Source organism: Sciurus carolinensis, chromosome 14, assembly GCF_902686445.1.
Source record: "Sciurus carolinensis chromosome 14, mSciCar1.2, whole genome shotgun sequence".
In the NCBI taxonomy this organism is placed as follows: domain Eukaryota; kingdom Metazoa; phylum Chordata; class Mammalia; order Rodentia; family Sciuridae; genus Sciurus; species Sciurus carolinensis.
This window is the reverse complement of record NC_062226.1, coordinates 63371312-63385159: the sequence shown is the minus strand read 5'-3', so window position 1 is coordinate 63385159 and position 13848 is coordinate 63371312. Positions and strand designations below refer to the sequence as shown.

The following is a 13848-nucleotide window of genomic DNA, read 5'->3' as shown; positions in this document are numbered from 1 at the left end:
AATTCATTATAATTTAAAATATGGAGCATGTACAAATTTCAATGGATGTAATAATTTTAGAAGTATGCTTGCAGAGGATTCTTAAGGCAGTAAAACCATTCTGTATGATGTTATAATGATGGACATAGGTCTTTTACACAGTTATCCAAACTTTTAGAATATACATCAAGACTGAACCCTAATGTAAACTATGGGTTTTGGGTGATGATAATGATTAGTGTAGGACCATCAATTGTAACAAATGTATCAATCTGATGGGAGACATTGATAATGAAGGAGGCTGTGCTTATTCGTGAGTCACCTTGGACTGGATCCTCTAGTTCAGCTGAGTGTCCACCAACATGTGACTGCAGTCTCCCTTGAGACTCCAACCCCCATTCTAAGCCAGAGCCCACAAGCCAGGTTGCTCTTGAATTACTAGTCCAGAAACTGGGGATAATTAAGTATTTATTATTGTTGTACACCATCGATTTTTTTTTCAAACCCACGGGCACGCCACCACTAAACTACATCCCAGCCCTTTTTATTTTTTATCTTGAGACAGGGTCTCACCAAGTTGCCCAGGCTGACTTTGACCTTGGGCTCCTCCTGCCTCAGTCCCACAAGTAGCTGGGATTATAAGCATGCAGCCTCAAACCCAGCTAAGTTATCAAATTTGGCAGTAATTTCTTATGTAGCAAAGGATAGCCTATACAATGTCTTTTCCAAAAAAGTCAATTTAAAAAATGTAAGGCCAGGTATGGTGGCACATGCCTGTAATCCCAGCAGCTTCCAGGGCTGACAGAAAGATCACAAGTTCAAGACCAGCCTCAGCAATTCAGCAATAAATAAAAAACAAAAAAGGCTGGGGATGTAGATCAGTGGTATAGTGTCCCTGGGTAAAATTCCTACTACAAAAAAAAAAAAAAAAAAAAAAAGTTAAGGAAATGATATCATTTCTGTAAACTATGATTTTGAAATATAAACTGTCTTTGATGATACTGAATGAATTCCATGATCCTTTAACAAGTTGCAGAGGAAAATGTTTACATTTTAAGTTTTTTGTCTGACAAGCATGACCTGTTTGGCCCCTCATCACTGTATGCCAGCATGCTTATACCCTTGATATACCAAACAATTAGAAAACCCAAAATATTTTAATACCAAAAATTGTATTTATAAAGACTGGTATTTCTAATTTGGTGTTCTAATTTTATTTTATTTCATTTTTTTAAACTTCAAGGAAATGAATTTATTCTTTTTTAAAAAAATTTTTTAGTTGCCAATGGATCTTTATTTTATTTATTTATTTATAATATGGTGTTCTAATTTTAAGAGAAAGGGAGGAATAATTATGATTTAGGATTCATTTCTTTTAAAGTAAATGTTTTCACCCCTCCACTGCTATCAGGATATACTTCCACATTTACCTGTCCACAAATGATTAACAGCATTATTCTTAGATTCCAGCAAAGATGATAGTGCAGAAATACTCAAGTACTTCCCAATTATGCCTGGCATGTTGCATTTTTCCATTCTTTTTCTCAAAGAAGTTACTGCCTTTGAGGTTGTCCCTTCTTGTATAACACATTTACACACAAAAATTCAATACAAAAATATCATCTTGGGGCTGGGGAGATAGCTCAGTCAGTAGAGTGCTTGCCTCTCAAGCACAAGGCCCTGAGTTCGATCCCCAGCACTGCAAAAAAAAAAAAAAGTATATATATATATATATATATATATATATATATATATATATATCATCTTTGCTTCTAACAAAATATATTTCAACTACTACTCAAATTCAGAAATCCCTATTTTCCCACCCAATTTTACTCCATTTCTGAATAATGACATTTTTTAAAATATTATTTTTAGTTATAGATGGACACAATACCTTTATTTTATTTATTTATTTTCATGTGGTGCTAAGAATCAAAACCAGTGCCTCACATGTGCTAGGCAAACACTCTACTACCGAGCTACAACCCCAGTCCCAACCTTTTTTAATTCAAGGTTCTCATGACATCTGGAATTTATTTATTTATTTATTAATTACCAGAGATTGCACTGAAGGAATCTCTACCACTGAGTTACATCTTAGCCCTTCTCTTTTTCATTTTGAGACAGGGTCTCACTAAGATACTTGCTAAATTGCTAAGGCTGGCCTCAAATTTGTGATCCTCCTGCCTCAGCCTCCTGAGTCACTGGAATTACAGGTGACCCTGGAACATTTTAACATCCTCACTTAATTCATATTAAGAAGGCAAGATAGAAGCACCTTGAAGATAGTGACCATATTTATTCATAAGCATATCCTCATAGTGGCTTGCTATAGTAGAGAGTCAAACATTTAATAATTAAGCACCCAGTTGTGATGGTATCGGCCTGTAATCCCAGCAACTTGGGAGGCTGAGGCAGGAAAATGGCAAGTTTGAGGTCGGCCTGGGCAATTTAGTGAGATCTTGTCTCAAAATAAAAAAATAAAGTTGGTGTGGTAGCCCACACCTGTAACCCCAGGGACTCAGAAGGCTACAGCAAGAGGATTGAAAATTCAAGTTCAGAACCAATCTCAGATGGAACTGGAGAGTATCATGCTATGTGAAATAAGCCAACCCCCAAAAAGCCAAAGGCCAAATGTTTTCTCTGATAAGCAGACGCTGATCCATAGTGGGGGGGTGGGGGTAGATAGGAAAGAATGAAGGAACTTTGGAATGTACAGAGGAAAGTGAGGGGAGGGGGAGGGTGGGTGGGGAGGAGAAGGACTGTAGATTGTGAGACAGACATTATTACCCTATATACACGTATGAAAAGAATTTTTTTTAATTTATCACTGTCAAAATGTTAATGAAAATAAACAAATATTTTCAAAAAAAAAAAAAAAAAATCAATGCAAAATAAAAAACCAGCCTCAGCAATTTAGCAAGGCCCTAAGCAATTTAGCCAGAACTTGTCTCAAATTAAAAAAATAAAAAATAAAAATAAATAAATAAAGATGGGGGCTGGGAATGTGGCTCAGTGGTTAAGTGCCCTTGGGTTCAATCCCTAAAACCAATAAATACATAAAATAATTTTTTTTTTCCAATGGCTAGAATGTAGTAGCTTAGTGGTAGAGTGCCCCTGAATTCAGGGCCCAAAACAAAAAAAAAAAAAATTTAGGCAACAGGTTGATTGTTCAAGGTATTAGTCAGATCATCAGGTATATGCCTAATAATATAAAGACAAACTGGGTGTGGAAGTGCAAGCTGTAATCCCAGCAATTTGGGTGGCTGAGACCGGAAGATCACAAGTTTAAGGCTAGCCTGGGCCACTTAGTGAGACTCTCTCAAAATTTAAATATAAACAGAAAGGACTGGAGATGTAGCTCGGCGGTAGAACAACCCTGGGTTCAAGCCCCAGTACCTACCCCCCACCCCCCAAAAAAAAGAATTAATGACAAAAACATAAGGATAAGATAAATTCTGTTGTAAGGGACTAATATGGGCAAGAGCCTTCCCCTATTTCAAAACAGAACTCTCACCCACAATCTATACAGTAAACTAATAATCTACCAAAAAAAAAAAAAAAAAAAAAACACCCAGGAAGACAGCATACTGTAAATTAGCTTTGCAGAAAGCCAGATTGCTATCCCTAGTGACAATCCTGGAACTGAACAAAAACATCCATAACAATTGTTTTAAAGTAACTGGCAGCTTCTCCACTTTTTTCCCACTTCCAAGTTAGGACCAACCAGATGAAGCCAAATATGCACCCCTAACCAATCACTTTGGATGTTCCACTTCTAGTTTACCCTCCTTCAGTTTCCAGGGCCAACAGGTTTCCCTTTCACAGCTCTAAGGCTTGCCTTTTGACCAAAACTCGTGTCCAACCCAACTGGGGTGAAGAAGTCACCACCTGCAGCTGCATTACACAATGCCCCTTCCCTCTGATCACTGCCCTCATTAACCATTTATTTAAAAAAAAAAAAAAATTACTCTAAAATGATTAGAACATTCAGTTCTCACAAGTCTATCAGATGTCTCATTCCAACAGCTCAGCTCCTCAGCTCTAGTTCAATAATTTGAACATTAGGGAATTTAGTTTCTACCAAAGTATGCCCATGAAAAGCAATGTACTTTTGTGTAAACTTTAATCCCTGCAGATTTTGTAAAGTTATTTCAGTCTAGTTCAATCTGGCTATTTTAAGATGACTTCACTGAAAACACCACACAGCAAGGCATACTGTGGCTAAAAGTGACTGGCTTGGTTAATCAAGTATTTTTTAATTTTGTATTAATTAGCCAGGTACCATGGTACACACCTGTAATCCTAGCAATTTGAGAGACTGAGGCAGTAGGATTGCAAGTTCGGGGTCAACCTTAGCAACTTAGTGAGACTCTGCCTCAAAATACAGAGAACTGAAGATATAGATCTAGTTCTGAACCAAAAGAAAAAAAGTTAATTTGTATCAATTACAAAATGAATACATAGTATGACAGAATATGCAAAATAATGAAAAGGCTAAAATCACAAATGATGACAACAGAGAAACCAATGTTCCCATTGAAATATATTCTTCTCAATTTTTTTTTTTTTTTTTTGGTTGGGGGGTGGTGATATCTATGGATAAGAGAGGGAAAATTATCTGATTAGGATTAAACTGATAAGGTTTTGATCTGAGTGGTTTTGCTTGTTTCTATTTATAATGACTAAGAGGCTAATTGATAAAGCATTTTCTCAAAGCACTTTCTCATGTATCTTAGGGGAGGTCCATCCCTCCTGGCTGATGGAACCACTTATACTTCCCCAATATTGGCAGGCTGCTCTGCCCTGTAAGTGCTGGTCCTTCTACCTGTAGCAGTATCTCTAGGATTTTCCAGCAGAGCATCAGAGCTCCTTCACTACTTAGCCTCAGTACTACAGTTCAACCACCCAGGTGGTTCTCGTGGGTGCCCTCACAACAGAGTCCTTAACATGTCCACTGGTGCTGACATACATGGCATAGTGATTCCTCTAGGAGTTTGTGCATTTCTGTTATCTAGGTACTTCAGAAGAGTCAGGGCAGGAGTTTTCTACTTTGCATAGGGCACCATGAAGACATACGGAGTAGTGGCTGCAGTGTGGGCAGTGGAGCTGTGTTTGTATTTTGCCTCCACCAAAAGATCACAGGCCGTGACCCTGGGCAAGTTACATATTCTCTGTATACCATGATTTCTACCTTTCTAAAAGGTAGATAATATCCGAGCATGGTGGCACATGCCTATAGTCCCAGCTACTTGGGAGGCTGAGGTGGGAGAATCAGTTCAGTTCATGAGTCAGAGACCAGACTGGGCAACATAGTAAGACCCTATCTCAAAAAACAAATAAAAGAGAAATAGAGAAGAGAGCAGAAATAGATAATAATAACCCTATACACCTTATAGGGTTATAATAAGGATCAAATAATAATTCATGAGGGGCTGCAGATGTAGCTCAGTGGTAGAGCACTTGCCTAGCATGTGTGAGGCACTGGGTTTGATCCTCAGCATCACATGCTAATAAATAAATAAAGGTATTGTGTCCATCTACAACTAAAAAGACATTTTTAAGTAATAATAAAACATGAAAAGCACTTTATTTTCTGTGAGAGAGGGGAAGCTAGGGATTGAACCCAAGAGCACCTTACCACTGAGCTACATCCCCAGCCCTTTTAAATTTTATTTTGAGATAAGTTCTCACCAAGTTGCCTGGAACTTGGAATCCTCCTGCCTCAGCCTCCAAGTCACTGAGAAAGGCAAATACCACCGTGACCAGCTGAGAAGCACTGTAAAGCAGTGTAGGGCACATGATAAGCCCTACATAAATGTTTGAGATTATTCAGTTATGCATAAGAACTAGCTCAACTACCTCCACACTGCTCAAAATTTTCACAATCTTTTTAGTCAGCAATAAGGGCATTTAAGACTCCTGTAAGTTGCTCTTACTACAGCTATGGTTGTACATGGCAAATACTTGGTCCAAAATTCCTCTCTGACTACACTAGAATGCACACTCACATGAAATCAAGTTTGGACAATGCTGTTCCACTATTAAATGGAAATGTTGCCTATAGAGGTTACCTGGACCAATTTACTCCCACTACTAGGAAAACATTCATTAGCCATGACATGAGCACACCTCAGAGTAAAACATTCATGTCTTGCAAATGTACCCTCCCCCAGCCTCTGGAGAGCCTGTCCACTTCAGGGCAAGGGGACTCCTGACCATGCAGTATTTTCTGAGTCGCCTCAGACTAACCAGATGGAACCAAACCAAAATGTCACAGAAGTTTCCAGGTTTAAAGTTTACACTCAAGTTGCAAAGTACTCATGAGACTGCTTCAAAAAGAGAGAAGAAACAGGAATCACCTAATGGTCAAATTACTCAGCAGAACAAAGTAGCTGAACTAAGAAAGAATAGACAATTTTGATGTATTTCCCAGGTTCTGATGCTCTTAAAAGAACATCTTATTTTAATTACATTGTTAAAAAAAAAAAAAAAAAAAGTAACAAATATTCTGACTTTGAAAGTCTCAGGAAGGCATTCATTTTTTCAAATACTCACCTAAGACTCACAATATACAACCCTTCACTTTTCACACAATGAATCTGAATTATGATTTTCAGAAATTGAAATAGATAAGGCTTCCAGTTATCTCTAGGTATCAATCGGTTTAACTCAACAAAAGTGAAGATTTTCTTTTATGAGCAAGCTCCCTGCCAGCAGATTGGAGAGCAACAAGGGCAACTCTCCTCAGCACAGCTTGAGGAACAGAATTTGCCAGTGGTGTGGGGAGAGATATCTCAGGTCCTCTGCTTTAAAACAAAACAAAGCTTGCACTCAATTTTTTTCTATCACCGAAACAAAACAGTTGCTCTCTTCATTTTACTCCAAGAAGTAAAAGAGCCAAGTACCTCCTTGATTGAAAATGAGATGACCAGGTGAGATCCCCACTCCCAACCCCATTTTTTTAAAAGAGCTCTTCAGCGCTGCCTGTGCCCTTGACTTGTAGATTCTTCCCTCACTCCAAGAAAGGCAAATATCCTCATAAATACCTCTGAAGGGCAATCTTTAGACCATTAAAATCATCTCAAATATAAAATTCTAAGAAAGTCTGAGTAAACTGAGTTTTCATAAACAAGCATGAATCTTGTGTGTTTTTCTAGAAAAAAAATCGTTGGGACCTGAAAAGTCCTGCTGCCTTTCAGTAGCACAAAATCTGGATATCAGATAAACTACTTGAAGCTACTGTGATATACAGAACCTTGGGCTGGGGCGGGGAGGCGGCGATGTCTGGGTCTCCTCCCATGTCTGTCTCTTCCCTACTTGGCGTGATTTTAGCCAGTTCCCTTTTCCTTTGTGACTCTATCCTGATTTGCAAAGAGATGACAATTCTCAACACAAACGAAGGGAGAACCCTGCACGTGGGGGTGCCTAGGAAGTGGGGAGTCTTCCACAAGCCTAGCTGGGCCCTAGGATAACGGCTTAGAAAGCGTCTCTGTCTCCCGGAACCAACTATCCCACTCTCTACGGGTCTCCAAGGTAACAGTCACTGTTTTATTTTAGTCAACATATTTCCAATTTTGAGCAATCCTATCCCGAGAGCTGAATCTTCCGAGATTACAGAAGGCAAATAGGCCTGAGCAAGCTGAACTCAAGAGAGATTCCAAGGCCACTTACAAACAGGGTCTTCCATTTTCAAGGGTCTTTTCAAGCGGATGCTGGCAGGGACCGTCTTCTCGATCAGTTCATCAATGCTCTAAAATTAAAAGGCAAGTAGGTGAATACTAAAGGCAGAGTAAGCTGCCCCTGAGTTAAGAGGCACCTCTGTGTTTTGACTCTACAAAGGCTTGTGAGAGCCTCATTTAAATCGCCTAATTAGGTGTTCTTTCTAAAAAGAAAAACTTTGTGCAAACCAGAAATCACTTGGAGAAAAAAAAATCATGAAGCGGGTGGTGAATCAGGGTTGGATTTTAGGCTGCAACTGGGAAATAACGGGATAAACCCTCTCTAATCCGGGGGTCTTTCTGTTTGCTCTTTTTACGAAGTTACAGCTTATCTGCCTGGCTGCTTAGGTTAGGGGCGGTTTTTAAATGCACGGTTTTGAGACAAGAAGAGCGGGTCGGGCGGAAAGTAAGCTGTGGAAGGAGCCGTGATCAAATGCGTGAGCTCAGGCCGGGGACCCACGCGGAGGGCAGCAGAGTTTAAAGCTGGAGCCCAGAGGCTGGGCTGGCAGAATCCGCGCAGGGCGGAGCGGAGGCCCAAGGGCCAGGTGGAGGTCCTTACCGCCAGCCCCAGGGCCTGTAGCATCTCTCTCTGGTCTTTGTCCCCGGGGCCGATATGTCTCCGAGCAAAGTCGTCGTGTCTGGGCAGGAGGCGCTCGAGGAGGCGCGAGGCCCCAGTCGCGCCGCTGTTCCCACCGCCGCTACTGCTGTCTCGGCCCCGCGGCGCCCAACTCGGTCCCGCGCCCCCAGCCAGGCGGCGGCCGCCCCCGACTCCATGCCCCAGGCGCAGCCCCCATGTCCTGGCACACGACTGCATGGACTCAGTCGCCTTCTCCCCCCCAACCCGCGAGGCTCAGCGAAACTCTGGGCTCCTCCTTTGGCCTCAGTCCCTGGGTGGCAGCTGCGTCCGGCCTTGAGCCCCTTCCAGTCGGATTGCGGCGGGACAGACGATAAATGCCTGGGAGCAATGAATGAGGGCAGCAGTCAACCCCAACACTGGCCCAAAGTTGTTAGTGCACGCGAAGCACCTGCTCCGCACACTTTAAGCGTCGCCCGGGAGGCGGGCGGGGGATGGGGCCAGGAAGCCCTTGGCCAATGGGAGTGGACGAAGGGGCGGGGGCGGGGCTGTTTCCGCCCCTTCCCCTCTTCCTACCCTCTTCTCAGCCCCTCGGTGGAGTACTGCAGCTCCTGGCCCGGAGTCTGCCATCCCGGGTGGAGCCTCCTTTTCCATCACTGGCTGATGCCGGATTCGGGATGCGCCGTGTGCCCCCTGCCAGAGTGTCAGGGTAGACAGCCCTAAGAGTCCCGGAGAAGTTTCTTGCGGCACTACTCTGAAATGGAAGATGATTCTCACAGCAAGGGCAAACTCAAAGACTTCTTCGTTAGGCGCTGAGGATATAGCTCAGTGATAGAGCTCTAGCTTTGCATGAATGAGGTCCTAGGTTTAAACCCTTACACTACAAAACATAAACGAAAAGTTAGTATCCATTCCTTAATTTTAGGGTATCTGTTCCTGACATATCTCATGGGAACCTTATGAGCAAATGAGATCTTTTATATTTGTGGGATTATGAAGATTACTCAACCTTTCTGAGCATTTGTCTTCTCATCTCTCAGAACAAAATGGTATTTTAAAAATACAATGGGAAGCCAGCTAGTGACTCTGCTTACCTGCATGTGTTTCTGCAGAAATTTTAGGAAAAGCTGGCAATAATAATGCCATGTTACGAGCCTTAAGGACACTGAAGTCTTTAAGGTCCCTGAAAATGGCTACAAATAGTGATGAGGAACATTTTTCATAAGACATTCAGTTTTTAAGACTTTAGTATGTGATTAGTGCTTAGAACTTGGGTAAAACTGAAGTGTTAATAAGAAATTGCATATGATCTATTTTTTATTTTTAAGGACTATGGCAAAGAATCTCAGGCCAAGGATGTCATCGAAGAGTACTTCAAATGCAAGAAATGAGCAAATAAAGTTTTCATTCATATTCCTCAAAAAAAAAAAAATGCAATGGGGCTGAGGATATGGCTCAGTTGGTAGAGTGTTTGCCTTGCATGCACAAGGTCCTGGGTTCAATCCCAACACAAAAAAAAAAAAAGAAAGAAAGAAAGGATAACTGGAACCCAGTTATCCAGCGACCCAGGAGATTGAGGCAGGAGGATCACAAGTTCAAAACAACCCTCAGCAATTTCACAAAATCCTGTCTCAAAATAAAATATAAAAAGGGACTATGGATGTGGCTCAGTGGTTAAGTGCACCTGGGTTCAATCCCCAGTACCCCCCCAAAAAGTCAAGGGTCATATGTTTTCTCTCATATATGGAACCTAAAGAGGAAAAAGGAAAAGAAAGGTGTGTGTGTTGGGTGAGGGGAACTCATGAAAGTAAATGTGATCAGTAGAATAGAGGAAAAGGACTAGGGGAAGGGAGGAGGGGAGGGACACAAGAAATATTGAGGAATGATATTAACCAAATTATATTGTTATTTGTATACATGTATGACAAATCCCACCATTATGTACAGCCATAATATACCAATAAAAAAGTATGGAAAAAATAAATTTAAAGAAACAAAAACAAAAAAGAAAGACAAGATCCTTGAAAAAGGATCTTATCCAACCAGCGTGGTGGTGCACAACTGTAATCCTAGCTACCTGATCCAGTAATCCTCCTGCCTCAGTCTTAAGAGGTACTGGAGTGGCTGGGGTACTGGGCACCATGGTGCATGCTTGTAATTCCAGCAGCTCCAGAGGCTGAGGCAGGAGGATCACAAGTTCAAAGCCAGCCTCAGCAATTTAGCAAAGCCCTTAAGCAACTTAGTAAAACCCTGTCTCAGGATGTGGCTCAGTGGTTAAATACCCCTGGGTTCAGTCCCTGATACCAAAAACAAACAAACAAACAAACAAAAGACTGTGATTACCAGTATGTACCATTGCACCTGCTTAAAGGAAGTTCTCTAGACAGAAAGAAAAATGATAAAAGAAGGATTGAAAAATGATAAAAGAAGGATTGATTTGTAACATGAGAGCAGAAAAACAAATACTGGAAAGAGCAAAAATACAGATAAGTAGCCGGGCATGTTGGCACACACCTATAATCCCAGAGACTCAGGAGGCTGAGGCAGGAAGATCACGAGTTCAAAACCAGTCTCAGCAATTTAGCAAGGCACTAAGCAACTCAGTGAGACTGTCTTTAAATAAAATACAAAAAAGGGCTGGGGAGGGGCTGGGGTTTTAACTCAGTGGTAGAGTGCTTGCCTAGCATGTGTGAGGCACTGGGTTCAATTCTCAGCACTGCATGTAAATAAATAAAATAAAGGTACGTTGACAACTAAAAAAGTATTTTAAAAAGGGGGGAGGGGCTGGGGATGTGGCTCAGTAGTTAAGTACCCCCGAGTTCAATCCCTAGTACCAAAAAACATATAGATATATAGATAAATAGTGACTTTCCTCCTCCTGAGTTTTCTACATTGTTTCATGGCCAAAGCAAAAATATGGTAAGACTATCTATCATTGGGGGAAGAGAGGGAGAGAGGAAAAGAGAGACAGGGAGAGAAAAAGAACACTTCCATGATATCTTTTAATCTTTGATTCTTTGATCATGACATAAATAAACATATGTGATTCCCTACAAATACATGATTGTTTCTGGTAAAATCTGGTAGTTACCAGATCTGTTAAGATCTGCTTACCAGAGCAGAAGCTGCTGGAGCCATAAACTGATAAGATTGTGCACATGATGATTTGATGAATTGCTGGGCTAGGTTGAGGGGAAGAAACCCCTGGGAATGAAGGCCTGGAGGAGTTCTCATGGGCTTTACTTCAAGGAACCCTGCTAAATTTCCATGATGAAGATTCAAGGAATATCACCTCATGGTATTGACTGCGAAGATGAGGAATAACCATTGTGAAATACGTCCAGAGCTTTCTTCATAAAAAAGGCCTACTCTCCAAGAAAAAGTATCTTACCAGAACTTTATCCCAACTGGGTAACTGAATTCTCCTCACTATGTTCCTCCCCAGCCTTCTCATTTGACATAATGGAAAAATAAACATAATCAACAGGGTAAGTGCTGAGAGGAAATCAATTGCAGGTAGGGAATGAGTAAGGCAGAGGTGAAAAACGTGGTATCACTGGAGAAATATGGGAAGTTCACAGCCCAAGATACAAGCCTATGAAAACACTAATATTGCAGGGTGTGGCGGTGCACACCTGTAGTCCTAGCAGCTCTGGAGGCTGAGGCAGAAGGATCAAAAGTTCAAAGCCAGTCTCAGTAACTGAGTGAGGCCCTAAGGAACTTAGCAAAACCCTGTCTCTAAATAAAAAATAAAAAGGACTGGGGATATGACTCAGTTGTTAAGCACCCCTGGGTTCAAGCCCTGGTACCAAAAAAAAAAAGGCAAAAACCAAAAATCACACACACACACACACACACACACACACACACACACACATTTAATCAGAACATTATAAAACATTCCTTCTCCCCTATAACTTACCACAAGCCCAACAAGGGTTCAATAATTACAGCTAATGGGGATACAAGACACAGACTTTCTCTGAGAAAGAAAATGTAGGGAAACCCCAAAACAACAAGGGAGACAAAAAATACAAGGTCACTAGAGGACTATGAAGCCTTTGGCATTGTTAGCCACAACAAACTAAACACAGTTAACTCCTAACCTAATTAATATAAATCCTCACACTAAATCTTACCTCATTTCTTTTTACCCAATATAGCATATTAGACTTAAAAAAAAAAAAAATACAAGGCTTATAAGAAGTCCAAAAGAAAGAAAAAACACAGTTTGACGAGACAAAGCAATGATTAGAACAACTTAGATGTGATACAGATGTTAGAATTACCAGGTAAGAAATGTAAAGTAACCCCAGGTGTGGAGGTACACACCTGTAATCCCAATGGCTGGGGGGCTGAGGCAGGAGGATCAAAGCCAGTCTCAGCAACGGAGAGGTTCTAAGCAAGTCAGTGAGACCCTGTCTCTAATTGAAAACACAAATTAGGGCTGGGGATGTGGACCAGTAGTCAAGTGTCCCTGAGTTCAATCCCTGATACCAAAAAAAAAAAAAAAAAAAAGGAAGAAAGAAAGAAAAGATTAATGGAAAAAGTAGACACAGACAAGAACAGATGATCATTGTGAGCAAAGATAAGGAGATTTTAATAAATAATAAAGAATAAATGCTAGAATGCAACTGCCTTATAAATGCTCATGAGTAGAATTGATGTGACTGAGAAAACAATCAGTGAACTTGAAGATAGGTTGATAGGAGCTTTCCACACAGAAATACAAAGAATGAAAAAGACCAGAACATCCAAGCACTCCAAATAGCAGAAAACAAAAACAATTAAAAAAAATCTTAAAAGATGCCAGACTGGGCAGGGAGCAGTGGCCAATACCTGTAATCCCAGTGGCTAGGGAGGCTGAGGCAAGAGGATTGAGAGTTCAAAGCCAGCCTCAGCAAAAGCCAGGTGCTAAGCAACTCAGTGAAACCCTGTCTCTAAATAAAATACAAAATAGGGCCAGGCATGTGGCTCAGGGGTCAAATGCCCCTGAGTTCAATCCCCAGTAACCACTGCCCGCTACAAAAAAAAAAAAAAAAAAAAAAAAAAAAAAGATGCCAGGCTAGGAAGGAGAATAAAAAAATAACAGCAAGCAACTTACAGAAGATCAAGGATAGAATGACAGCAGACTTCTTATAAGAAAGAATTCGGGCTGGGGATATAGCTCAGTTGGTACGGAAGCACAAGGCCCTGCGTTCAATCCCCAGCACTGAAGCAGGGGTGGGGGATGGGGGTGGGGGTGAAAAGAATGCAAGCAGGAAAAGAATAGAATAAAATATTTAAAGTATTTAAAAGCCTAAACCAGGTGTGGTAGTACACACCTGTAATTCCAGTTACTTGGGAGATTGAAGCCAGCCTGGGCAATTTAGTGAGACCCTGACTAAAAATAAAAATTAAAAATGTCTGGGGATGTAGCTCAGTGGTAAAAATACCCCTGGGTTCAATTCTGTACTGGGGGAATGGAGAGAAAAAAAAAAAAAAAAACCTAGAATTCTATCCAATGAAATTATTTTTCAAAAGAGGAGAAAGTCTTCCTCAGACAAAAATTATTTCAAAATAAATCATAGA

General features: G+C 40.9%; 1 protein-coding gene, 1 non-coding gene and 1 pseudogene across 5 annotated transcripts in view; 1 reads left to right on the top strand and 2 right to left on the bottom strand.

Annotated features, from left to right (window-relative positions):
• Gldc (glycine decarboxylase) overlaps nucleotides 1–8730 on the bottom strand; it is a 95382-nt gene extending 86652 nt beyond the window's left edge. For 3 of the 4 annotated variants that reach the window (XM_047525447.1, XM_047525445.1, XM_047525446.1), the window contains exons 1-2: nucleotides 8263–8729; nucleotides 7657–7735 (exon numbers count right to left, since the gene is read on the bottom strand). In XM_047525447.1, coding sequence (XP_047381403.1) covers nucleotides 7657–7735; nucleotides 8263–8517 — 334 coding nt within the window. In that variant the 5' untranslated portion in view covers nucleotides 8518–8729. Of the gene's footprint in view, nucleotides 1–7656; nucleotides 7736–8262 lie in introns of all 4 variants that reach the window. The other variant, XR_007105031.1, reaches the window with a different exon arrangement.
• A 12-nt stretch (nucleotides 8731–8742) lies between these two features.
• LOC124964128 (partner of Y14 and mago-like) overlaps nucleotides 8743–13848 on the bottom strand; it is a 34412-nt pseudogene continuing 29306 nt past the window's right edge.
• LOC124965056 (small nucleolar RNA SNORA33) lies at nucleotides 9348–9478 on the top strand. The gene has a single exon (XR_007105068.1). It is a non-coding gene; the product is annotated as a small nucleolar RNA SNORA33 (small nucleolar RNA).